The 27577-nt window shown below is 34.3% G+C and overlaps 1 protein-coding gene across 6 annotated transcripts in view; it reads right to left on the bottom strand.

Moving 5' to 3' along the window:
• Nucleotides 1–27018, bottom strand: part of LOC139493151 (DNA-directed RNA polymerase III subunit RPC2-like) — a 49556-nt gene extending 22538 nt beyond the window's left edge. The window contains exons 1-12 of one of the 6 annotated variants that reach the window (XR_011656929.1): nt 26880–27018; nt 21035–21091; nt 20870–20902; nt 19686–19750; nt 9066–9141; nt 8485–8585; nt 6822–7037; nt 5045–5276; nt 4214–4330; nt 2161–2346; nt 1101–1214; nt 537–647 (exon numbers count right to left, since the gene is read on the bottom strand). Coding sequence is in view for 4 of the 6 variants with exons in the window: in XM_071281321.1 (XP_071137422.1) it covers nt 537–647; nt 1101–1214; nt 2161–2346; nt 4214–4330; nt 5045–5276; nt 6822–7037; nt 8485–8585; nt 9066–9141; nt 19686–19750; nt 21002–21091; nt 26880–26930 (1359 nt within the window). In the remaining 2 variants the exon portion in view is untranslated. Of the gene's footprint in view, nt 1–536; nt 648–1100; nt 1215–2160; nt 2347–4213; nt 4331–5044; nt 5277–6821; nt 7038–8484; nt 8586–9065; nt 9142–19685; nt 19751–20605; nt 20621–20671; nt 20709–20803; nt 20841–20869; nt 20903–21001; nt 21092–26879 lie in introns of those variants that run through there. The other 5 variants (XR_011656928.1, XM_071281321.1, XM_071281323.1 and 2 more) reach the window with 5 other exon arrangements.
• Between the last annotated feature and the right edge of the window lie 559 nt (nt 27019–27577).

Raw genomic sequence — 27577 nt, 5'->3', positions numbered from 1 at the left:
ACAGATTTTGCATAGAGATTTTGTTTAACCCAAAATGAGTTAGCAAATGTATTGGTATTCATTTGCATAAGTTCGATTTCTATCCGATGCAGATCATGTTATTAAACATAGAGTAAACATATATAATTTGAGGTAAAAGGTATACATCCATGAAACAGCAAGCTTGAAACCCCCTGTCAATGAATGGTCTACAACTAAAGAAATGTCAATAATTATAATATATCTTTTTCTAAATCATGCCATGTTTATACATGTAATTGAATAATGATTGAAACCATTTGCCATATATACATATATGTCAGTTTAATTTGTGAGTTATCTCCCATTGACTGTCAAAATAAAAATAAGAAAATCAGGTATGATTGCAATGACAAAGAGACCAAATGACATGATTGATTGTACAATTTCATGGTGGCCACTTTCATTGCTGAAAGTACATTAGTTTGAACATACAGCTATTAATATTTGCCCTCCAAATAATATATTAAATTTATAGAATTAGCTAATTCATTCACGGTTAAGAGCTGTAGACTTACCTGACTGGATATTCTAGTCATCATCCCTAAAGCTGATATGTAGGACAATCTGGACAGGACTTGGGTCACACCTGATCTGTCCATTTTAAATCTCTTGATTGACCAGTTACCCTACATAAACATAAAAATTCAATATCTTTAAGTTTCAGTTTTATACCAAAACACAACAAATCGATGGAAAACTAGATATTTTTATAGGCATGACTAGATATCTTGTTAAACAATCAGTTGAAATAGAATGATTAGCACAATATTCTTTTAACTTTAATTCATATGAACATTTTTTTACATACACCAAATGAATGATCTGAAGAAATAGAGAATAAACAAACAAAAAACTGACCAGAGGTAGGGTTAATGTGTCTGTCCCAAGTAATGAGTAAATAATTCTGTGGTTGTTGTTAAAATTATGTAGACATCCTTGTCTCACTGGCAATCATACAATATCTCATTATTTTTTTTTATAAATGAACAAATAACCAATCAAAAGAACCCAAACATTTTGACATACTGATCACAAACACAAGTTGTTATTTGAATAAAGAAGTATATAACTTAACATACTGTAGATATAGCATTGACTAGCCCATTGGTGATCTGATCTTGTCTGATGTGTCGAACAATATCAAACTGTGCTGCTCTAGGCTTAGGTATGGTCAGGTCGGCTATTCTTTTTAACTGTAACAGAAAATATGAAAAAAAATACAAAATGTGTTAAAATAAATGTATCACACCAATTGAGGCTGATTACCAAATTTGTACTAACCAAAGGCAACACGATTACAAGAAGTGCCAATAGGTTCTGCTTTAATACTTTACTAAAGCAGGCCAGATAAGCTAAAGTTTTGGAGGGGTTGATGTTACTCAGCCTTTAGTATTCTATGCAGTGTTTTGTTGACTTCAAGACCTGTCTTTTCATTGTCTTTATTTTCTGCCATGAAGTTGTTAGTTTTACTTCAACTTATCTTGTAATGCTCCATTGGTATCTTCAGTCTTTTTTGTCACATCAATGTGGTAGAAACAGATGAATAACCATTTTTTAATGACTCACAAAGAACCCTGATAATGCTTGGAATGAAATTTAATGACGAGTTTTAAATCTTAAAGATTTTATATTTTTATGAGAAAATGTAATTTCAACCGTTTGAAGGAACTGATTTAGATTGAAATTAATTTCTTCTAGTTGTCTGCCCATAGACCGTTATTTGTATTCCCACGCTTCATGGGATATAACCATTCAGCATGATAAGGTCGACTCTATTAGACGTGTTTTCCCAGCTAAATTTTTTATCTTGCTTATGTGAATTTATTTGATATTTAGTATGTTTAATGTTTTGATTTCAGTAGTAATTATAAATTACTGACTATATTTTGTCGACATGATATTATGTATCATAATGTGCAATTAAAATCAGCACATGGCATTGTCGTGTGGGTATTCAATTTGAGCTTTAGTTTGGTTATTTATTAGCGTTATGTGTATAGAGTTGGGTAATCTATGGACGTTAGTAATTGTAGAAGAATACAATTGTGCATTCCTATCATAAGTTTAAATACGTATTATTGTGCACTTAATGTATAGGTTGCCTTAAATATATTCATATGATACACAACAATTGTTTACCTCTGAATTGAATTTCTTGAATAAATCTTCAAATAATAGTGACAGCAGCTGGCCAGCCAACTCTAACCTCTTGTTACCATAGTAATCTCTGTCATCAGCTTTGACCTTGTCACCTTTAGCCAATATGACCCTTCTAACCATCAAGGCCATGTAAGCTGATTTTAATTTAAAGTTCCATTCTTCCACCTGTCAAATGAAACACAAAGAGATTTTTACAAGGATATAATATACTGTATAATAATTTCAAATGTATAATGTATTTTCCATAAACTTTCATGGGTTATGGTTTTTGGATTAATGTATCATTCCTTGAAAGCTTTTACAATAATTAATATTTGAAAATGACATGAATTTTAATAATTTCACATTTCTTATCATTGCACAATATGGTTACTCAAACTTTGGAAGGAGATTCTAAATAATAATTTACATTACATGGGAGATAACTCATATTTTGCCAATGATTTACATTATAAAGAACCTTTGTAAAATATTTAAATTATGTATAATATAGTGATAGGAAATCCTAGTATTATTAGGTATTAGCGAAAACTCATAGGAATGATGAATGGACTGATCAAACTAATCTATGTGAAAATTTCTAGACTAGCAGGGAACAAAGAAATATATAACAATTTTCCCAACTAATTCTCAGATAAATGTCTGATATATTTTAGAATACATTGATCTTACTTTGGATTCATCATTAATTATATGAATATGAATCTTTTTTGTGAATATTTTGGATAAATATGAACAGCAAATGGAACTGTACTACACGACAACAAATTAAATCATACAACAAATACACAGTTAATGCAGGGATCTCCATGGCCTGTTTATTGATGGCGCCCCACCATCGTTCAAATATCTTGTGCCATCGTCAAATGACCCGCGCCATCGTTAAATTGTCTTCCGCATTGTTCAAAACTCAAAATCATTTTAAATAGCCCAGCGCCATTTTTTAGCAATTATAATAAAATGCATGTAATTGCATAACCCTTAGGCTTTTGATATTATAATCCAATACAGTTCTAACGCCTGAGGGATATCCAGATTAAGATTGCTAATCACTTGTACAGGTAGATCAACAAAGCAGACAGGAGAATACTATCTGGAAGATAGACATTCATTTATCGAATTATTAAACTAAGTTTCAGCAAAAGCTTATGATAATTTAGATTAAATAAATAAATTAATAATCCAGTTACAAAGAAAACAGTTTAACAAGTCGAACACATGCTTTTATTTTGAATTACACAATCAGCATCCCTCTTTTTAAGAAGTACAAAATAAGACATAACACATTAATATTATTTTATCGCAAATAACTCATTACAAGTACTGTTGTTACGATAATATAGAATTACTTTAAAAGTTAAAAAGTAAAAACTTAAATATTTCCTGTGAAGAAATACCGTATCTTAATTCCGAATTCATTTCGTAGTTTACAATCTAATTGATACATTCCTGTTTCTGGTTTAAATTCAGACTGGAAAACATGCATGTTGCATAGCATCAATTTGCTAAATACAGTCATTAAAAACCTTTACATAAGTTTGTCAACTTTTGCTTAACAAATCTCTTCAACCTTTTACAAAACCCGTACGATTACGAATCGTTTTGTTATTGCTGCAAATCAGCCATACTGGTAATGCCTAGTGGGTTCATGACTTCTGAATTTGACAGTGTCTGTGAAAAATAAGCTCCACATGATTTTTAACCCCCATAACAATCACCAGCATTAGCGATAAAATTACATGGGGACCTTCATGACAATTTTTGGTGATTCTCGACTAAGGGGGGAACAAGAAGGCTTGGCAATTGAATGGTTACAAACAGCAATTAATGAAAATATTGATACTTCTATAATGAAAATTCAAATAAATATAATTTAAATAAGCAATGAATGAGCATGTTCACTATTCCTTATATGGAGGGATGAAATACTTTCCATCACGCTACACTTTAATTTAACTTTTAAGACCATGATTCATTTATTTATTAAACTTTTATCAGAAATAAGACTACTTGAATTATAAGTAAAACTTACAGGAACATGAGCCAGCACAACATCATGTAGAACCTCTCTGGCATCATCCATCTTTGTTCTCTTACCAACTCCCCACATGTGCCTCTGTCTTACTCGCTTACCAATATACCCTAAAGCCTGAAAAATATTAGTATAAATCATGACTAACTCCCCACATGTGCCTCTATCTTACTTTCTTACCAATATATCCTAAAGCCTGAAAAATAACAGTTTAAATCATCAATCCCACATGTCAATGTACCTCTGTCTTACTCATTCTGGCAACTTTCTATGCAAATGTCTGTCTATTTTAATATCTATGACATTGAACATTGGGTATAAACCTCAAAATCAAAAGGGACATTCCTCTCTTTATAAGTTACACTTAAATCAGTTCAGGTTGCAATTTTGTTTGCAGTAATTGATTTAGCATCTAGAAACCACTTTTTTACACAACTTTCAGTCTTTTTTTTTAGTAACTACAACATTAGCCTTTGACAAAGTGACCTCAAAATCAAACTGTATCTTCCTCTAGTTATATGTGAAAGAAGGTTGTAATTTATACAGCAATTGAGTCAGGATCCAGAAAAAAAGAAACTGACGGACTGACAAGTAAAAAAATATACCAGTAGTAAACTGTTGACACAGAGAGATGTCTCGACTGTGTAATTTTTCTTGTTTAATGCATCATTAACCTACAAACTATGTAATAATTTTTTATGGTTAACAAGACATGACTGACCTGAACCTGAAAAATTGGTTTAAAGTTACAATAAGCTTTTCACAATTAATCATCTATTAATCATACTCCTCTATTAATGCACTGATTGTGTCCAGAATTGATTTACATACCTGATTTTGTGTGAAGACCTGAGCCCTATGACATTCCTCTAGACAGGGAGCAAAGGCAGCTAGCACCTCCTCCTCACTACCGATCATCTGTACAATCTCCTGGTCACACTCTATACCCATGGCTTTAAATGCTATAGCTATAGGTATATCTTCAGAGAAGGTGTTGTGACGTAGATAATACTTGTCATTCTTTGTTGTAACATAGGTCTTACTCTTTCTCTCATGTGTGGAACTGAAAAAATGTACCAAAATTTAAAAGACAACATCAAATTTTGTTTCTAATTTTGAAATTTGTTATGCTATAATAAACAGCTGCGCCATGAGCGCATGATATGCCCGACGTCTTGTGTGGATGTTTTATGCAATAATCATCAATAGTTTCTGAGAAAGTTTTAAGCAATTACCATTTATTGCTTTTGAGACACTCCCCCCCCCCCCCCACCCTGTTTTTTTTTACAAATATCACTAAAATAAAATTTTGAATCAAACCAAAAAGTATACAGATCTTTAGATTAATATAACAAAGAAGTGTGTACAGTTTCAAGCAATAATCATAAATTGTTTTTGAGATACGGCGCGACATGTAAAAAAAACCCTCCCCTTTTTTACAAAATACTCAATAACTCAAAAATAAAATTTTGAGTCATCACCAAAAAGTATACAGATCTTTAGATTAATATAACAAAGAAGTGTGTAAAGTTTTAAGCAATAATCATAAATCGTTTTTGAGATACGTCACGACATGTAAAAAAACCCTCCCCCTTTTTTACAAAATACTCAAAAATGAAATTTTGAATCATCACCAAAAAGTATACAGATCTTTAGATTAATATAACAAAGAAGTGTGTAAAGTTTTGAGCAATAATCATAAATCGTTTTTGAGATATGGCGCTACATGTAAAAAAAACCTCCCCCTTTTTTACAAAATACTCAATAACTCAAAAATGAAATTTTGAATCATCACCAAAAAGTATACAGATATTAAGATTAATATAACTAAGAAGTGTGTAAAGTTTTAAGCAATAATCAGGAATCGTTTTTGAGATACGGTGCGACATGTGAAAAAAAACACACCCCTGTTTTAGTTACAAAGTGCCGTAACTCAAAAAGTTTAAATCTTATTTTCACCAAAAAGTATACAGATCATTTGACCATCATAAAAAACAACTATATTAAGTTTCATGAAATTTAGATAAGTCGTTCTCAAGTTATGGTGCGACATGTTTACGCCGGACAGACAGACAGACAGACGGACGGACGGACAGACAGAAGGACGGACACCAGACATTTGTATACCATAATACGTCCCGTCAAAATTTTGACGGGCGTGTAAAAATAGGAAAACAAAGAGAAGGAGCAGCTAACCATTATAGAACATTCTTATTTTTGGTGTAGTTCGTGTTGCTCAAACTTTTGTTATCTGTGGAATGTTGTTAGCCTTTTCTTTGTTGTTTGTTTGTCAAAAGTGTTTGTTTTCCTTCAAATAATGGGTTTTTATTGATCCTTGCTATTATCTCATTTTTTTTATAACTTATTATACTGTATATTCAGATATTATTGCGAAAAATATGACAGAGTTGTAAACGCAATAGTTTAAACTCACATTTTGAAATATTTTATATAAATTAAACAGAAGTTTTCTCAAAATTGTAAAAATTAAAATCGCTATGAAGTCTTCAATGATAAAACCCAATAATAAATGCAAGCAATAATTTCTGAATTTACAGTAACCTGTTTCCTTTCCACATTTACATACTACAACAGATGAAGTTTATACCTAGTAACTGAACATTCCACAGTGTTTTTCCTGCCACTGTTCAGATCAACAATCATTCTATTTTTAGACAATTGTTCCTGTATAAGAATGACTTTCTCCACTCCCCTGACAATGAAATACCCTCCAGGATCCATAGGACATTCATTAAGTTTGGCCATCTCTGCTGGACTCTTGCCTGTCAGGACACAGTTAGAACTCTTTAACATCACAGGCATTCTGAAATTATATTATATTCAATTTAAAAAACATTGTATATACAGTCGACTCTCGTTATCTCAAAGTCAGCCGGACCAGAGAAATATTTCGAGATACATGTAGTTCGACTCAAACGATAACCGGAAGTTTGACAGAACAGGGGACACAACTCTTGTTTGGCTTGGTAAAGCTCAAATAAATCTGGGTGAATATGGGAAGGGGATCAATATTCTCATATCAGATCAATGTATTTGTATGTCATGGTCTTTCATTATTATAATAACATTATTTTTACTTATTCCATTGTTTGAGTTTCAATTTTTTCCTATGGCTTTTATCCAAGAGAGTAATTTCCGCTCGATAGTTTCGTTATTCAGGTCGTTTATAGTTGACAAGAGATTTTAGAAATTTAGATTTCTCTTCATTTTGTCTTATCTCACTCTTTCTTTTCAAAAGAAAATACAAAAAGATTAAAGATGCCGATTGAGTATTTTTGAGGTGATCATCAACAGAAGTCATAATCCTTACTTTATACACACCTAAGCTCATTAGTGTTAATCACAATTAATTGTTTTGTAAACATTTTAGATACTTTTTCATGAATATTAACAATGTAGCACTAATTATTTATAAAAATTCTATAAAAGATAATCTTAGGTAAACACTCGTGGAAATAGCATGTCATAAATCAATACAGTGGTCAGTGACTGGAAATTTAATTACACGTGTATTGTCAGATTAACTCTTCAATCCATTTAAATGCCGGAGGTCATGTTTTGACATATGTGTGTATTAGTTCGAGATGAATAATGAACTTTGAATGCTTTTGTTAACCTTGGGATCGTAAATTTAGTCAGACTCAACAGAAATTTCGACTCATCAGGAGTCGAATTGCATACATTTAAATGGAACAAAGTTCGGGACCACACCTAATTGTTTTGTAAACATTTTAGATACTTTTTCATGAATATTAACAATGTAGCACTAATTATTTATAAAAATTCTATAAAAGATAATCTTAAAGGGAAACTTCGACTCATCTGAAATTTCCAGTCAACCGAGTTCGAGACAACGAGAGTTGACTGTATATTAAAAATGTTGGAATATTTGATAAATAATGTCACAGTAATATTTCTATACAGTGGGCATGGTTGAAAATGATATATAATGGAAAATCTGAGGGAAGACCTTATAAGAGAATGATTCCAGTGATATTTATTAAATTGATTTGAATAACAACAGGAGACTACCAATTTTAACACAAACAGTTGTTTACTTCTATGTCATTTGTCTCTGGTGAATCATTTGATTGTCTCATTGGCAATTGTACCATGTCTTCTTATTTTTAAATTGAAAGTAATCAAAAGTAAAACTAAATACAATTATACATAGCTGATGGGAAAATAAAAAGAATTTAACATGAAAGTCAAGATCTAGAGATGATACAAATCAGAATGTCATTTCATACCTTCCTATAGGCATATTATTCCTGACAATTCTCTGGTTCCCTCTGGTATACTCTATATCTACTGTAATAGGAGCTGAGTAAGTCATGTCCCGTAATCGACACTGTAAATAATAAAAATGGCAGAAAAACTTTAGATACTTATCTTTTCCAATACTAATTTGCTGTTGGCATTAATTTACTGGAGCTGCTAATTTTTTCAAAAGGTCTGTGGTTGTCTATAGACACTATGGTTTCACTATGAATAACAATTGGCAGCCAAAAAATTGCGAAATAATGCTGAAAGTGATGCTTAATACAATCAGTCAATCAATCAAAATCTGCAACTTCAGAATATCCATATTACCTTTTGACAATAGAAGTAAGAAGATGCTGTTATGTAGAGATGTACAGCTTGCTCTATGCAGTGTGAGTATTTCTCCTTGTTGAAGGCTGTATGGTTACCTGTAGTTGCTAGCTTCTATTCCAAGCATTTGGTCTCTGGTGAAAAGTTGACTCATTTGCAATCATACCACATCTTATTTTTATATATTACTATTTCTTTTCCCCTCTTTCAGTTTATTTCCCCTTACTTATATGCATACCTCGTGTGGAGAAATGGGTTTGGTAATGTTGAATCCTTCCTCTACATCTGGCATACCAACATATATATTGGAATATCTGAAACGGGAAAACAATCACTTTCTGTTAATAAGCTAGCATCAAACCAATAGCTTAGTTTACTTGATTACACTATAAATTTATTATGTAGTCTTAATGTTATTCTTCCAAACTTCAGACCAGTTTTTTTTAAGTATTATAATGTGGTAAGGTTACGTAAGCTAGACATGACGAGTACGGACTGGGACGAGAGAACCAGAGAGTCCAACCGGAAGTGTGTGTGCGGAGTAATCCTTCTCGTGTAAAAGACAGTGCAGACGAGTGTCACAGATATATTGCAGAGACTATTTGAGAGCATTTAAGAGTGACAATATTTAAACCTACAATCTAAGCCTTGCCGATCACAGCACAATTGGTAAGTTAGCTTAAATATACATCAAATGGCGACTGCGAGCTGGGTTTAAGTGTTGTGAAAAGCTTTTCAAAGGGAAAGTGCAGAAAAAAATAGTTCGTGAGCGCGAACACGTTGTATGATCTATCGACAGTTTAACAGGATATAACTGTGTGGAATTCATGAATAAAGGATAAATGTGATTCAGTATATCATTTTGCAACAACAGTGAGTAGTTTTTTGCTATTTTTGAAATTTTGAAAAATTTTGTCACGGAAAAATAGTTTTCACCAAAAAGCCGGCAAATTAACCACAGTATCCTATTATTAGACGTTTTTGGAAATTTAGTCTTTTGTCTTTTTTTTAGCCGTTAGTCGGAAAATTAGATTTTTTTTAACCATATCACCGTGAAAACGGTCAAATGGGCAAAAGTTAAATATTTTTTGAATAAAATCAAAAACAAGTGTTCAGAGAACAATTTATTAAATGGGACTTTGAATTTTTTTTCTTCTGAAATTTGAATTGTAAAGTTATATTTTTTTTTTTCTTCAAGAGTAAAAGTGAAATATTATATTCGCGTATACAGTTCGCATAATAAATCCTGAGTGAAATTTGAGTGCGTTAAGTGAAAATAAAATTCATTAAACAAGATGTCTTATTTAGAACGTGACATCAATATGGACAAAGTGTGTGTTAATTTTTGTGGTTATGATGAATTGTTGTTAATTCCGTCCGTTGGTCAGATTACTGCAGACCGTATTTGGGAATTGCGTAAACAAGGGGATATAACACCAGAAATGTTAGTGACTATCCCGCATATAAGAATGGATGTTGTCCATCAATTCATTGACTACACCTCTCTTTGTGATGTTAAATTTGTGGACCATGTCGAGGATGATTTGGAGGATTTTGCTGACAAGTGTTCCATCTTTTCGGGGGAGGAGCAAAATGAATATGGTGAAGAGGAGGAGACAAAAGTTCCTAATTTGCAGACAATTATTGAAAAAAGTGAGTCCTTGATACCACCAAAGGCATTTAGTTTTCAATATCCACAAATGCAGCTGGGTCAGGAATCTCAAGAGAAGAAGATTAAATTTGATCTTGTGCAAGAACCCGTGAAAACGGGCAAAGTTCTGGTTAGTGTACCAAAATTTGAACAAATGGCTCCATGAAGCTATTCAAGTCCGGTAGACAGGCATGAAAAACCAACATTATCATTCCGACCAAAAGCAGTAAGCACAGGCATTGCTCAGAGAAAGCGTAAAGTGGGACAGTCAGTAATGCGCCCTGTCGCACCCCCACAGTTTACACCACAACTACAAACTATGTTGCCAGGTTCAGTTTCAGCAGGTAGTAATGTGTTTTCAGCACCAAATATGCCTGGAATGCCAAGCACAGTATGGAGTACTTTGAGACCAGCACCAACAGGTACTTACTGTTACAATGCACAACCAATCAATACAGCAGCTCCAACAATGACAACTTTTCAACAACCATCTGGCTATGGGATAGGCAGTCAATATCCGAGCCAAACATTTGCGCCAAGTACAGCAGCCAATATTTCAAGATCAATGACTAATAAGGCTTCTACTACCCCGTTGAAATCTCTCAAGTATGATGGCACAGACAAGGGAGATGATTGGATATCCTTTTTGGGCAAGTTTGAAATGTATGCAGATGTAGCAGGATTAAGTGAACAAGATAAACGGGCACATCTATGTTGGGCAGTAACAGGGAATGCAGCAAGATTTTGCTTGGGGCGTGTGCGCCGTAATAAGGACATATCATATGCTGAACTGGTGAAATGTATGGAGAAGAGATTTAATTTGAGAAAATTAACAGAGACTGTAAGAATCCAGTTCCAAAGTGCACGACAATCCCCTGGAGAAGACCTAGACGATTGGGCAGAGCGTCTTTTGAGTTTGGCGGACAAAGCGTTTGGAGAGTTGCCAGAAGAATTTGTTACAAGTGAGGTTATCACGAAATTGTGCCATGGTACTGTGGATAAGCATGCAGGAAGTGTAGCAGCATCTTTTCGACCTAAAACAGTAGATGAGGCATTGGAACGATTCAAGTGGCAACAATACAATGACAAAGCCTTGTTTGGTCAGGATGTGCGTACCCGTAATACACGGGAGATCCAAGAGCCAAATAGTGAAAATTTTGAGGAAAATGCATTCCAAGTGAATAATGTGAAGATGGATTCTCAACAGCAATTAGTCCAGAGCATAGATAAATTGACTGAGAATGTTGACCGTAATTTGAAGCACATTCAGTCAAATATTGGTGATGTTCAGAGCAGTGTTGATAAAAACATCCAGGCTGTACAAGCAGAAATGAAAGGGATGGAGAGAAAATGGGAAAATGAAATGGAATACATGAAGGATACCATCAATCAAATCAAGAAAACCGGAACAAGCAGTCAAGGCAGGTCGCAGTACAGACCGCGCCAAAATCAAGGAAGAGATAGATAGACATGGGAGTGCTATAATTGTCACGAGTTGGGACACATTGCAAAGTTTTGTCCAAAGTCTAATGAAACACCAAAAGAGGCTTTAAACTTAAAAGGGTCGGGCTAAAAGGCGTTGGTCCGTCCCACACTGTTGAAAATCGCCAAAATGAAAAGATCAATTTAGACAAAACAACATTTAACGATGTTGACACCGAAAAAACATTTAACGATGTTAAGAGTGTAAATACATTTAACGATGTACAAAGTGATAAAACATTTAACGATGTTCACACAGATAAAACAACATTTAACGATGTTGACACCGATACAACAGTGTGTGGAAAACCAGAAGTTTGTGAGGAGGAAAGTGTTGGAAATAAAGTTGACAATGTTTTTGATATTAAATCAGTGGAAAAAAAGGGACAAAAAACAACTGTGGAAATACCGTTAACTACGGTCCATCCCCCAACAGGAATAGACGTAGGTAACCAGGTGGATATCAGTGAAACAAGTACAGTGACTGATGGCTCCGAGAGCATATTTACAACCATGCAGTTAGGTAATTCATCTCTTTTGAGATTGAGCTTAGAGTTAGGAGATACACCGTTGGTGGCGGCTGTAGACACCGCTGCGGAAGTGACCATTATTTCAGATAAAGTTTTTGAATCACTCAAGAAGAAACCGCCAATGTTGAGAGAGACGGTTATGCATGCTGCCGGCCGGGGCATTAAAATGAAGGCCTTAGTAGTAGGTCCAGTGAAATTAAGGATTGGTACAAAACTTTATGAAACAGATGTGTATGTGGCGCCAATAGATGATGACATGTTGTTAGGTTTGAACTTCATGGTGGCGTATAGTGTAACGGTTGACCTAGAAAAGCTCACATTCAATATAGGAGGAGAAATGTTAGAAATGTCCCCTGGACCGAGAAGAAGTATACCTGTTGTATCCAAAGTAGTAATTGGAAAAAGGACTGTAGTTCCGCCGCATTCAGTTGTACACGTGCAGGCGAAGTTAGAAAACCAACTTGAAAGGTATATACCGGTAATTGAACCATGTGATGAACATTTGCCAATTTTAATTCCAAGATGTCTTTATAACAATCAGGATAAACCTAGTATCTGTTTGGTTAACGCTAGTGACAGATATTATACACTCAAGAAAAATTCTGTAATTGCAAAAGCAGAAGTGGTTAATGAAATTGAACCCAGTGTGTCAACGAATCAAATCACAGAAGTTAGTGAAGAAGGGCAGGTAGAGTTATCTCCTGAAATTAGACAGTTATTAGATAGCTCTAGTGTGAATTTATCAGAAAATGAAAAACAACAGTTAGAAGCGCTATTGTCAGAATACACCGACATATTTTCAAAAGATGAATTTGACATTGGTACATTCAGAGGAGTAGAACATAGTATTGACACAGGACAAGCACAACCAATCAAACAAAGAATGCGAAGAACACCGTTACAATTTGTGGAAGAAGAAAAACAACAATTAGCGAAAATGTTAAAGTCTGGGGTAATTGAACCAAGTATGTCTGAATGGGCGTCAGCGCCAGTGTTGATCAGAAAATCAGACGGGAAAGTGCGCTACGCGATTGATTACAGGAAACTCAACTCTGTAACGAAAAAAGATGTTTATCCGTTACCATTAATCGAGGAATGTCTGGATACACTCGCCGGAAATGAGTGGTTTTCGAAGTTAGACGCTAATAGCGCGTATTGGCAGGTAAAAATGGCAAAGGAAGACCAAGCAAAGACCGCCTTCATAACAAAGTACGGACTTTTTCAGTTTACGCGCATGAGTTTTGGACTTTGCAATGCACCATCCACGTATGCACGTGCTATGGATTTAGTATTGCGGGGTCTTACTTGGCAAATTGTACTGTGTTTTTTGGACGATATTCTTGTCATGGGGAGAAATTTCAGTGATCATATCCAAAATCTAAGGGCTGTGTTTGAACGCTTCCGTGAGTACGGAATAACGTTGAAACCGAAGAAATGTGATTTGTGCAAAAGGGAAGTAAGTTTTTTAGGCCGAACAGTCAACAAACAGGGTATGGCAATCGGGGAAGAGTATGTAGAAGTGATAAAAAATTGGAGAATACCGAGTAACACGAAAGAAGTAGAGCAGTTTCTCGGCTTTGTTAATTACCATCGCAATTTTATTAAGAGCTACTCTAAAATAGCTAAACCATTAACAGAGATAACAGGAAAGAAACCATTTAGATGGGACCAAAGTCAACAGGAGGCTTTTGACGTACTGAAAAGTGCGTTACAGACCACACCAGTGTTAACGTTACCAAATTCAACTGACCAGTTCATTTTGGATACGGATGCCTCTGATATGGCCATAGGCGCGGAGTTATTGCAAGTGCAAGATGGTAAGGAACGCGTTGTGGCCTATGGAAGCTTCACATTGTCACCAGCTCAACGTAGATATTGCACCACACGCAAAGAATTGCTGGCAGTAGTTCGATTCACACAGCATTTCAGACACTATTTATTAGGTCGAGAATTCATAGTGAGATCTGATCATAGTAGTTTACAGTGGCTGATAAGTTTTAAAGAACCACAGGGGCAGCTAGCACGATGGCTAGAGGTTTTAAGTCAATACCATATGAAAATCAAACATCGCCCAGGAAGACAACACGTTAACGCGGATGGTTTGTCTCGACAGATTGCTGGAAAACCTTGCCCGGAAATGTCAATTTCTGTGAATCCAGAATCTCTTCCGTGTGGAGGATGTAAGTATTGTGTTAAAGTTCATGAACAATGGCAGGATTTCCGAACAATTGACAATGTGATACCGTTAGCTGCGGTCCAACATGATGTCAATAGATCAGGAGAAAAAGAGTACCCCGGTAGTACATCTGGTGTAATTCAGGGAGCTGAGGAAGGATCAAGGGAGTGTAATACAACAACTATGGTTTTAGACGGAGTTTTAGTGAACACCGCATCTTTAACTGAAGAAAGTGCATTTGGAATTCAGTATACAACTGACCAGTTGTCATCTGAACAAGCAATAGATCCAGACTTGCAGTTGATACTACACTGGCTACAAAAAGAGGAAGAACCACCAGATAATATAGTGTACATGGCAGGACCAGCAGCCAAGAAATATTTAGTCAATAAAGAACAATTCTTTTTAGATAAGGCAGTACTTTTTAATAGATCAAAGAGTGATCAGGTTAGATTAGTTGTTCCAAAGGCATATATTCAGGAGGTATTGATTCTAAATCATGACCTTCCAATAACTGGACATCAAGGTATAGACCGAACAACAGGTAGAGTTAAAAAGAAATTTTATTGGTACAAAATGGGAGACATGATAAAAGAGTATGTTAGGACCTGTAATGTCTGTAATAAGAACAAAAAGCCAACGAGAAAAGCAAGATGTCCATTGACCCAGTATCATGCAGGAGCACCCATGGAGCGAGTCCATATAGACTTCTTAGGACCGTTACCCGAAACAACAAGGGGAAATACAAATATATTGGTTATGGTAGACCAGTTTACTAAATGGGTAGAAATTATACCTCTACCATCACAAACAGCTGAAGAAACAGCAAAAGCAGCTGTGAATGAGTTTTTCACACGTTTCGGGTGTCCATTCTCTATACATAGCGATCAAGGGAGAAATTTTGAGAGCAATCTGTTTAAATCGGTGTGTAATACTCTACAGATACATAAAACAAGGACCACCGCTTATAGACCATCTGCAAATGGTCAGGTAGAAAGGTATAACCGGACTCTGATGGATATTGTAAGATGTTTCGTGAACAAATCACAAAGGGATTGGGACGAATATCTCCCACAACTTGCTAGTGCTATTAGATCATCAGATAACAGAATGACAGGAATGACACCTAATAAAATGATGCTTGGAAGAGAGGTAAACATGCCAATAGATTTAGTTTTTCGACCACCAACAGAAGAGAGTGATGAATGCGAGGAGGCATATGTCAGTCGATTGATTGAAGAGATCAGACAAGCGCATGAAATCGCGCGTCAAAAACTTAAAACTTCGCAGGAATATATGAAAAGGGACTATGATATAAAGATGAGAAAAAATGAATATGTTCCAGGTGACTTAGTATATATCATAGATACTGCAAGTGTCAAAGGACGGAGTAAGAAACTTGACCCTCCATGGAAAGGGCCAGGTATAATAGTTGAGAAAATTACGTCATATGTTTATAGAGTAAAACTAGAGAAGTCAGTGTTCGTGATAAATCATGACCGAATGAAAAAGTGCAATGATCGCAATATTCCGGCTTGGCTGAAAAGAGCGCAAAATCAGTTACGGGATGGTGAAAATATTTTAGTAGATAATGGAGACATTTATTGCATTTGTAGAAAAGGGGATCAAGGTGCGTTCATGATACAGTGCGACCTTTGCGACGACTGGTATCATGGGACTTGCGTAAATGTCACTCCAGAAGTGGCCGAGACTTTCGCGGCGTATCACTGTCCGAAATGTCAAACACTGAATGATATATAGTGGGCCGTGCAAAGTGATAGTGTATATAGGAGTTATAATTATTGTATTCTTTATATTTCAGGATTTATCCAGTTTTGACTGTGTTGACATTGACATTTTTATTGACATTTTTTCATATATTTGTGTACGTTTGCGTTTTTTATTTTTTGCGTAGTGTAAATATATATATATATATACGGATAGTTTGAGTTAGTACTAAGTGCTTTACCGTGTAGACGGTCACATACTGCACTCGAGGGAAGTGGTCATTTTAAGTATGGACAGTAATAAGGAGGAAATTGTTTTTGAGGACATTTCAAGTTCTGAAGACACGTTGTTAGATGCAGAGAGCATAGGGACAGATTCTGTGGCGGATATGGATGAGTTTGAGGATAATCCTCATATTGGCTATGATGAAACCACTGGGGACATTGTAGTGAACGAACAGATTCCCAAGTCAGATTTACCATCTAAATTACCAACATGGACGTATGAACAAATTATTCAAAAGGAGCGCACATGCATTGTTAAGGAAGACTTGACCAATATTAGAAATTTACTGTCTCAGTGTGAGAATATTGAGTCATCAGAATCTGAAACAACAGAACCTCGTTGGTATCCAAAGATGACAGAGAATATTGAAGAAATATCAGAAGGTAGCTTGCATTTACAAGTTGAAGAAAAGAAGGATGATCCTCGGAACTCACCATGTCCATTTGAGGGATACGATTTTGTGGGAAGAAAACTCAAGTTTCATGTGCAGCACATCCACATGCCGCGCATCATGTGGGACAATCCACAACCACCAGTGAGGCAAGAAAGATTAGCAGAGGTCCATCAACTGAGGGGTAATGTGCTACAGTATCTAAGTGAGTGTCTGACTGGACACAGTTCTATGACCGAGCTTATAAGATGGGCAAATAACAACATTGCCAAAATGATACCCAAGAGAAGTGAGATCCTCTCTAATGCAAGGATCCAGATGGAAGGGCTTTGTGAGGAGCTGAAATGGCGTAAACCAGACAGGTATGCTCTTAGGCCAATAGTGTCACCTTGTGTGTTAGTTCACTGGAGATACCAGGTTTTGTTTAGCCAGTATTTGCTGAATGAACAGCTATCAGCATATATGTGTTTTGGGCTGGAATTCATGAACAATATTGAAAACTTTGAAAAATCGCCACTTGAATATGCCAAGACATACTCTCTCATTGCCAGAGTGCTTGCCATGAGAGAAGAATTGAATGTCGACATAGATGAAGAGACAAATGAGATAGAAACACCGACAATAAAGGATACACCACTGGTAGAGTCCGACAGAAGAATAGTGAAACTTAAAAGAGGGACATCAGATGAACCAGTTATCCCTGTAAAAAGATCCAAACAGGAGCACTCCAGTGAACTACGTGTACAGAAGAGGAGTGTTCCTCTGGATGTGTTTGACTCTCACTTTCATCTGGATCGTGCCAGTACCAGAATATCTGGTAATCCGACCGCTATTACCATAGAGCGTTGGCTCGGAGAGCAAATGGAAAGACCTCCAGTAGTGCCAGTAAATATAAAGGGTGGCCTGTTAATATTTTGCGACCCAGAAAAGTATCCGGAGACAGTTCCGTTTGATTCAAAATGGAAAGTGGCTATTGGACTTCATCCCAAGAAAATATATGAAGCATCACCACAGTCAGTAGGCAGATTTTTTGAATATGTGACCAACTCGCGTGTTTCAGCAGTAGGTGAGGTGGGGCTGGACAGCAGCATGAATCCTGGCAGGGCAAATTTAGATAGACAAGAACAATTTTTAAAAGAAATAACCGAATGGATTAAACCAACAATGCCACTTATTTTACACATTAGAAGCAATAGACAAGATACGTATTCCAAAAACCTGTATTACAGAGCTTTACAAATTTTTAAACACCGTTGTCATCCAGATCAAATTTTTATATTACACTGTTTTACGAGCGATAAAGAGACAATAACTTCATGGCTTTCAAATTTTAGAAACACATATTTTGGATTTACACACCTCATAACAAAATTCAACCAACAACAGATTCAGGCTCTTCGCTACATCCCTGTCAACAGACTACTGGCAGAAACTGATGCACCATACATGCCACCGAGGGGGATACGAATAAACACCCCAATATATGTTGGAGAAGTGGTTGAAAAACTAGCAACACTGAGGTACGTTGACCTCCAGACAATGGCATTGGCAACCTTGGAGAATGCCCAGAGAATTTTTGTTTAAGTGTCATATACTTATTTCGTTGTGTATATAATGTTAGTGGATAAGATGTATGCACGGAACAAATAGTGGTATACATATATGTAAATATGTTTATTGGACTATTCTGGATTAAAAGATATAGTACAAGTGAACAGGCCGAGCTCCAATAGTGTTTATGTGTAAATAGTTCACATGTATAGGACAATACAATGTGATTGTTGGATTATTTTTTTTATTGGATAATGTGTACAGTGATTTAAAGTGAATCGTATTCGTTAGGTGATGTAAGTTTGTGAAATGTACCCGTTTACACGGGCCCCCCGTTTTCACAGCTGACAAAGTTAACGCTAATTATTCCATGCTCAGTGCGAAAGGAGCAAAGGAGGAAATGTATATATGTTTTGTGAAGTATAACGTTGAAATGCAGAAATGCTAGGTATTTGGCACAGGGAAAATAAATTTCTTTGCGTTGGAATTTTTTTTATCCGTTTAAGTTAAATGTGATAAGTAGAAGATTAAGTTTATTTCTAGGAGAAAGCTCTAGTGCTCATAGTGTTCATATAGAAAGTCTGTTAAAAATATAAAAGAAGATGCAGGAGCATCCCTCCGTCTTTTAAAAGGGGGGAGGGTGTGGTAAGGTTACGTAAGCTAGACATGACGAGTACGGACTGGGACGAGAGAACCAGAGAGTCCAACCGGAAGTGTGTGTGCGGAGTAATCCTTCTCGTGTAAAAGACAGTGCAGACGAGTGTCACAGATATATTGCAGAGACTATTTGAGAGCATTTAAGAGTGACAATACTTAAACCTACAATCTAAGCCTTGCCGATCACAGCATAATTGGTAAGTTAGCTTAAATATACATCAATAATATAAGTTTCCACCCAATTTAGATAAGCAAATGATGATCCTTGATATCATAAAGCAATGCATAACATAACGTTTCCATCTTTTTGCTGATTACTGTTTGGTTTGTTAATCTAGGAAGAATTAAGGTCTATCATTTTCAATGCCTTTCAAGTGGGCAAATAATTTGGTCCCCGTTCAACTTACTTCATATAAAAGTTTGGGTCAGCATCGCTAGTGATCTTGTCATTAGCCTTCATTATCTTCTTTATCTGTAAAAATATTTTTAAAACAATACATAGTAGGACAGAAAAAAATAATTTAATACACATGCAATATAAAATGAAAACTCAATAAACTATGAAACTATATTATAATATTGTGAGTAAAAAATGCATATGTTGTTCTGTTTAACCACTGTCCCAGGTTAGGGGGATTGTTGGGATCCTGCTAACATGTTTAAACCTGCCACATTATGTATGTATCTGCCTGTCCCATATCAGGAGCCAGTTATTCAGTGGTTGTCATTTGTTTATGTGTTACATATTTGTTTTTCGTTCATTTTTTGTACATAAATAAGGATGTTAGTTTTCTCGTTTGAATTGTTTTACATTGTCATTTCGGGGCTTTTTATAGCTGACTATGTGGTACTGGCTTTGCTCATAGTTGAAGGCCGTACACTGACCCATACATTGTAGTTCTGTGTCATTTTGGCCTCTTGTGGAGAGTTGTCTCATTGGCAATCATTATACATCTACTTTTTTTTATATATATATACATCAATTATGTGGAAACAAAGCATTACAATGACCTTTGTAAGAGCTCTAATCTGGTTTTCATCTCATTCTATGACTATATTACAGTATTATAAGCACTTTTATACATCAATTTCCAGCTTCTTATTATACCAGACCTGGTTCTTTTTTTAATTTTAGAGCTAATCAGTGTTTTTACATATCTACTTTGCAAAGTATGAAGGCATTCAAATTTTTCTTTTTCATTAAAGCATAAAAATATCAAGATCGATTCAATAGTTGAATTTTTCATCATGTTCTAAATACTTGTATTAAAAGTATATTTTACCTCTAATCAATGTGTTGTTTACATTGTATTTCAGTATATTTTACCTCTACATTGATGAAGAAGTTACATCAATCAATGTGTTGTTTACATTGTATGTCAGTATATTTTACCTCTACATTGATAAAGAAGTTGAATGAATCAATGTGTTGTTTACATTGTATGTCAGTATATTTTACCTCTACATTGATAAAGAAGTTGAATGAATCAATGTGTTGTTTACATTGTATTTCAGTATATTTTACCTCTACATTGATGAAGAAGTTAAATGAATCAATGTGTTGTTTACATTGTATTTCAGTATATTTTACCTCTACATTGATGAAGAAGTTAAATGAATCAATGTGTTGTTTACATTGTATTTTAGTATATTTTACCTCTACATTGATAAAGAAGTTGAATGAATCAATGTGTTGTTTACATTGAATTTCGGTATATTTTACCTCTACATTAATAAAGAAGTTAAATGAATCAATGTGTTGTTTAACCAATCCCTTTACTTTCAGGAATGCTGGTAATAGCTTCCATTTCTCCTGTAAATATACAACAATTACAGAGATTAAAAGTAGCAATAATTTTCACCTTAGTCCCTACATGCCAAAAGATCATATTTAATAAGTTCTGAAATAAAATGAATTAACATGATTAACAAGAAGAGAATGTATTATTGGGATGTATATCTATGCAGTCTTTGATTTATAACTATTTGCCTGCTTGCTTTGTTAGTATTAATGTTCGCTCAAGTATTTTATTTAATTTTTACATCTGAAATCATTAATAGATTGATGGGGATTGTATAATGTTATAGTTATTGGATAATTGAGCAATCATTTATACAAACAAAGAAAGCAAGCCCATCAAACTACTACATTCATTAGAAAAAAAGCTCTTTATGTGCACATCTATGTAGACTCTGTTTAAAATACTTAAACTGTGTCAACTTTGGTATTTAAGATTGAACAAGCACGGTTCGGTTTATAATTTGTATAATGTTAAAGATAGCTTAAGCTAAAAATCAGAATAGATTGATATGATTCATTTCACATGATCATTATCATAATGATAAAGAATATATATGAAATATTTATAAATACCTATACATATTGTTTCCTTTTTTAAATATTGGTGCTGGTTTGAACAGTTTAGTTTTTTTTATAATTTATTTATTGTGTACAGAATGGCCAATCATAACTATCCACTGATCTAGCATGCTTGTTAGAAAGATTGTTGACTAATATCTAGAAATTATGTTTGCAATAAAGTGTTTTCATTCACTAAAAATAATATATAATCTGATATACATGTGCTGTTACCTAATATCAAAAGGTTTTCATTGGTTGCCTTTTATCTAAGAATATTACATCAAGTAAACAGGTATATCTTTATGTAAACATTACTACATTCATGTAAGCATACACTTCTCACACATTTGTAAGATAAATCTATTTATCTTTTATCAATTATTATTTGTCTTCCTTATTTATTTGCCCTATCACTTTTGTTCATAATAAAACATATAATTTTATTCATATGTTTTCAACTTCAATTTTTCAAAGAAAACACATTGTTATTAAATGTTATTAAAGGCCATCTTTTGAATCTACATGTATATGTGATAGGATTGCTGTCCCATTGGTGTAATCTTAATATTTTCTTTTGGTAAAAATTTGAGTGGTATACTATTTCATTAAACGAAAGGAGGAGTTCATTTTATTTTCCAGATAGTCAAAATCTGTTTCTTGAGAAATAAAAAAATAAATAAAAAGATAATGGGAAGGCATATATATGTTGTGTACAAGTTGTAATGTTGTACAAATTATAATTTGTACAGATTTTTTGTTCAAGTTAGCAGTGTTTTATGAACTGCTTAACACAAATGGATGATGCAAGCACACAGTCTTTTGTTTGGCATATTTCTGTTATATTTTCACAACTACATGATACAATCAAATACTGGGCATTACTACACAAACATTATAAGACAATAAAAAGACTTTTTATGGATACGAATATCGTATCAGGAGAAAAATTAAATTATAATTTAAATCATTCAGGTATCCTCATTTTCACTTTGAGGACAAGGAGAATAGAACTAAATCTTAGGTTTAAGTATATAATTTGAATTTAAAACATTGACCTAGAACATTTTAGAAGATAAACCTGTATCACCTGGTACAAGAAGGAGTGTGTCAAAAAACTTATAATTTGTACAAAAACCCTGTACAAATTACAATTTGTACAAACTTACATCTTGTACACAACATATATAATGGGACTACATTAGAACAGATGTGTGTTTTAATTTGGATTTTCTCAAGAGTTGTGTAGTTATAGTGTTTGAAGCATTTCAATGTCTGAGCTGGTTGGTTTTTTTTTTTTTTGGTATTTGTTTCAAGTGTACCTAAAGGTTAGCTGCTCTGTTTCTGATTTGATTTTTTTGTCTTTTTAAACACTACTGTTAATTATAACATGTTTAAGATAAGCATTGGTTTTGGGCTATTTCGTGGCGGACAGTTTTTATTGATGGCAGAAGCTGGAGTGCCCAAAGAAAACAGTTTAAAGTTTATCTCACATGATTTGTTTTGTAAAGCACAGAACTTTTTGTCAGTTTTGCAACAATTTGCTTTTTATGTGCCATTTACAAACACTATCCACAAAACATTGCAAAATAAGATTAGTCCTTTCAAATTTCTATAACTTAGTTTTTGTATTCAAATTAGAGAAAAGTTATAGGCATAACAAGTCTTGCTTCTTTTCTTCTTTGTTCCAGAGATGTCCATTTTAGGTGTTGGAGCATCATGCTAACACTGGAATGGTTATTGTGTTTGTTTGATACATAACATGTGCCTCTTTGGACCATCTTGATTCTTCTGTCAATTTCTGTTTTAATGTATGGATCCCATACTGGACCACTGGTATTTGGGGCATGTGTGAGCCAAAATTTGTTCCTTTGAAAAAAGTTCCAGTGGAATTTATTTCACAGGAAATATGTTCTGGGAGAACTTTTTACAAAGACAATTTCCATATAATCTGTTCCATCCCTATAAAATAAGTTCCACACTTACCTGGTGAAATAAGTTCTGGGTTTGTGATATTTGTTCCTTACATAGTGAAATAAGTTCTGGGTTTGTGATATTTGTTCCTTACATAGTGAAATAAGTTCTGGGTTTGTGAGATTTGTTCCTTACCTGGTGATATTAGTTCCTTGTTTGTGAAATATGTTCCACTGGTTAAACAAGTTATCTTATATACTGAGCACTTGTCATCAGTGGTTTAAAGTTATCATTCAAGTGCATTATAAAACCATGTATTATATTGTCAATTTGATGATGTAATATTAAAATAAAAAGTGAAAACAAGTTATTCAATTTCGATCCTGTGGAGTAAAGCAAATATTTTTAGAATAAAAATACCCAAAATGTCACTAATAAGCTAAAAAAGAGTAGAATGAGAAAAATCATTCTGAAAAAAAGTATACAGCTAGGAAACTCAGACATGTGACAGAGGTTGAATACAACATAAACATAAATTTATACAAATTATGATACACTGCCATCGCTTTTATTTCTCATCCTACAGTCAAATCATTCCTTCAATTGCAAATGTACTCAATGCAAGCACAGTACAGCATCCATTTTGCATTATAACGTTTTAAGTGTTACAAGAAAATATTTCACTGTTGCAAAGGCAGTCTGCACCAAAAACTTTTTCAACTACTAGTCCGAAGACCAATATTCTGACATTTTTCTTATTTGGCCAAACAAAGTTTTGCAAAAACTCACTAGTCCAAATGAAATTTTACTAGTCTGGGGCATCGGACTAGTGGCTAACCGTGCAGACTGCTGAAAGGTATTTATTTTCTGTGAAAAAGGTTTGAGCAGGACTTATTTATTTATTTCTATGAAATATCTTCATTCAAAACTAATATCACAGGGACTTATTTCCCTCTTTTTTCTTATTTTTACGAAGTCCCCAATTACGGTAGAAAAATCAATAAAAAAAAAAAATGAAAAAAAATCGGGAAAATTTCCCGAATTTTTCATTCTACTAATGAACTCAAAATCGTTAACTTTTTATTTCAGATCTAGTCCCTGTTCCGGTTTTCCCCGCATTTGCGCAGAAATCTGTCTTGTTTGCATGAGACTTTGAAAAGAAAATTATATGTGAGCCAGTCCATGTGAACAGGTACAAAAACGAAAAATTTACGAAATTCTAAAAAGTGTGCATAATTATTGGTAGTAGACTTGTGATTTATAAAACACATTTACTTTCCCTCATATCATCAAGCTGTGAGCTACACGCACCTGCGAGTGTTGAGACCCCCCCCCCCCTAGTTTTATCAAGATTTTTAGTGAATTATTTCATATATTTCAATCATTTTCAAAGTACAGTTTAAATGGCTTGATTTGCCAATTGATAATGTTAAACCTGGTAGCAGTGGGGATAAGGCTCTCGCTTACGATGCGGATAACAATGCAATCAAACCGGGCAACGGTTCGAATCCCGTGCAACTAAGGTTGATTTATATAATATTAAATAACTTAACTTAACTTAAATTTCAATTTCTAAAACACAAGATGTCATAGTTTTTGCATTTTCCCTCATGTTTTAATGTTGTCTTTCTTTCTTTAAACCTGTAGAACTGACGGAAATTATTGACTTTTGTCTCTGAAGTGTCATAATTTTTTGTAGTTTCTGGTCGGTATAGCATTAGTCCGGGGAACAAATGATTTTACACTTGCTCAAATACCAAAAATTCAGATATTTCTACGTCTTTTTCGGTTTTAGTTGACAAATTCGGGATAGAATTGACAATCTTATGAATGTTTACATTAATGTAATTTTTTTTCGGATAAAATCGTTTTTCAAAAATACTATAACAAACTTTGATAACGTGTCCTGTAAAGTTTACCAAAAGGACTTTTTGTACCTTTTCGCATGGACTGGCTCATGTATCAGTCTAGTAAAATATAAGATTGGAACTCAATACAATTTCATTTTAAATAATTGTTTGATTTGAAAAAAACGTTACCTGATGGAAGCGTTTCTTTTGTTTACATTGAATATGACGTCATAATTTAAACAACGTCACAGCTAAATCCCTAACCACAGAACCGAAATCGGGAACGTTACGGTATTTCCGTTTCCTTTATTAACATGTTTGAGGTAAGAAAATAATACATACAGACTTTGTCCACATTCACAGGTTATGCCTGCCTCATATTATGGGGACGAAGTCCCCAATTACGGTAGAAAAATCAATAAAAAAAAAAAAAAATCGGGAAAATTTCCCGAATTTTTCATTCTACTAATGAACTCAAAATCGTTAACTTTTTTTTGTCAGATCTACTTCCTGTTCAAGTTTTCTCCGCTTTTGCACAGATATCTGTCTTGTTTGCATGAGACTTTGAAAAAATTTATATTTATCAGTCTAGTAAAATATAAGATTGGATCTCAATACAAATTCAATTTTAATAATTGTTTGATATGAAAAAACGTTACCTGATGAACCATTTCTTTTGTTTACATCGAATATGACGTCATAACTTAAAGAACGTCACAGCTAATTCCCTAACAACAGAATCAAAATCGGGAACGTCTACGTACGGTATTTCGGTTTCTTTTATCAACGGGATTGAATTCAAAAAATTAATACATACAGACTTCTTCCCCATTCACAGGTTATGCCTGCCTCATATTATTGGAACAAAATTCATAGAGCTGTGATTTTTGTTCTGGAACTTGTAAACAACAAATGACTTATTTCACATTTGATAAAAAAATTAGTTCCAGAACAAGTTTCACAGTGCTTCTGTGATATAAATACTGGTGGAACATATTTCCTATGAAATTTGTTTCGGATGGAACAAATGTCTGACACGCCTGAACAAATATTTTGTCACACATGGATCCCCCTTTTTTTTCACTTTGGGCTCGTATGGATAGTAAAAATAGGTATTGTAATCGACTAGTAATGGATTGTTGAGACTTTATATATGTCGATACAGTGTAGATAACTTTTTTTAGTGAAAAAGAAAAGGGGGGTGCATGCCCCAAATATCTGTGTACTGAACTGGCTTTACATTGTCTCATGAGTTTTCGTTTATTTTACCAAATTGATTTTTCGGATGAAATGGATGTCTTGTCCCTTACCCTTTGAGTTCTTATTAGACTCCTTTGAGCCAAATTGTGGTCAAATGTCCTCCTTTTACTTCTAGCGGTGTTTTAATAATTTAGACTGTTAGAGGCCGGCTGCTGTCTTAGCTATAGCTTTTAAAACTATTATCAATATATCTAGACTACGCATGTTCTAAAACTTACCTCAACACTTTTGATAGGTGCTGAAAGATCTGTTTTGTCAGAGGACGACATATCTTTAATAAATAAGTTTATTTTCTCATATTTTACATTTCGTCATGGGCGCAGACATCTTTTTTTGATCTCCCTAACGAATGACCCACACTCGTCCTACTGCAATATCGTCCCAAAAGTTCACTCGCTTAATATCAACTGTCCCACTAATGTAAAAGACTTAAATCCCGCTATAAAATTCTCCGTGAATGAAAGACGGATATATCGGTTAAGTAATGAATGTGAGTAAAGTTCTGCTTAATAAAGGTAGGCTAACTTGCACCATTTATAAAACTACAGTAGATGCTCTAAAGAGCCTGTGTCGCTCACCTTGGTCTATGTGAATATTGAACAAGGGACACAGATGGATTCATGACAAAATTGTGTTTTGGTGATGTTGATGTGTTTATAGATCTTACTTTACTGAACATTATTGCTGCTTACAATTATCTGTATCTATAATGAACTTGGCCCTGTAGTAACAGTGGAAAATGTTAGTAACAATTTACAAATTTTAACGGAAAATTGTTAAAAATTGGCTATAAAGGCTGAATAACTACTTAGGGGGTCAATTGACCATTTTGGTCATATTTGACTTGTTTTGAGGTCTTTCTTTGCTGTACATTTTTGCTGTTTACAGTTTATCTCTATCTATAATAATATTCAAG

Source organism: Mytilus edulis, chromosome 10 (genome assembly GCF_963676685.1).
Source record: "Mytilus edulis chromosome 10, xbMytEdul2.2, whole genome shotgun sequence".
Lineage (NCBI taxonomy): Eukaryota > Metazoa > Mollusca > Bivalvia > Mytilida > Mytilidae > Mytilus > Mytilus edulis.
Note: the sequence above shows the minus strand (reverse complement) of the source record. Positions and strands in the feature narration are given on the sequence as shown.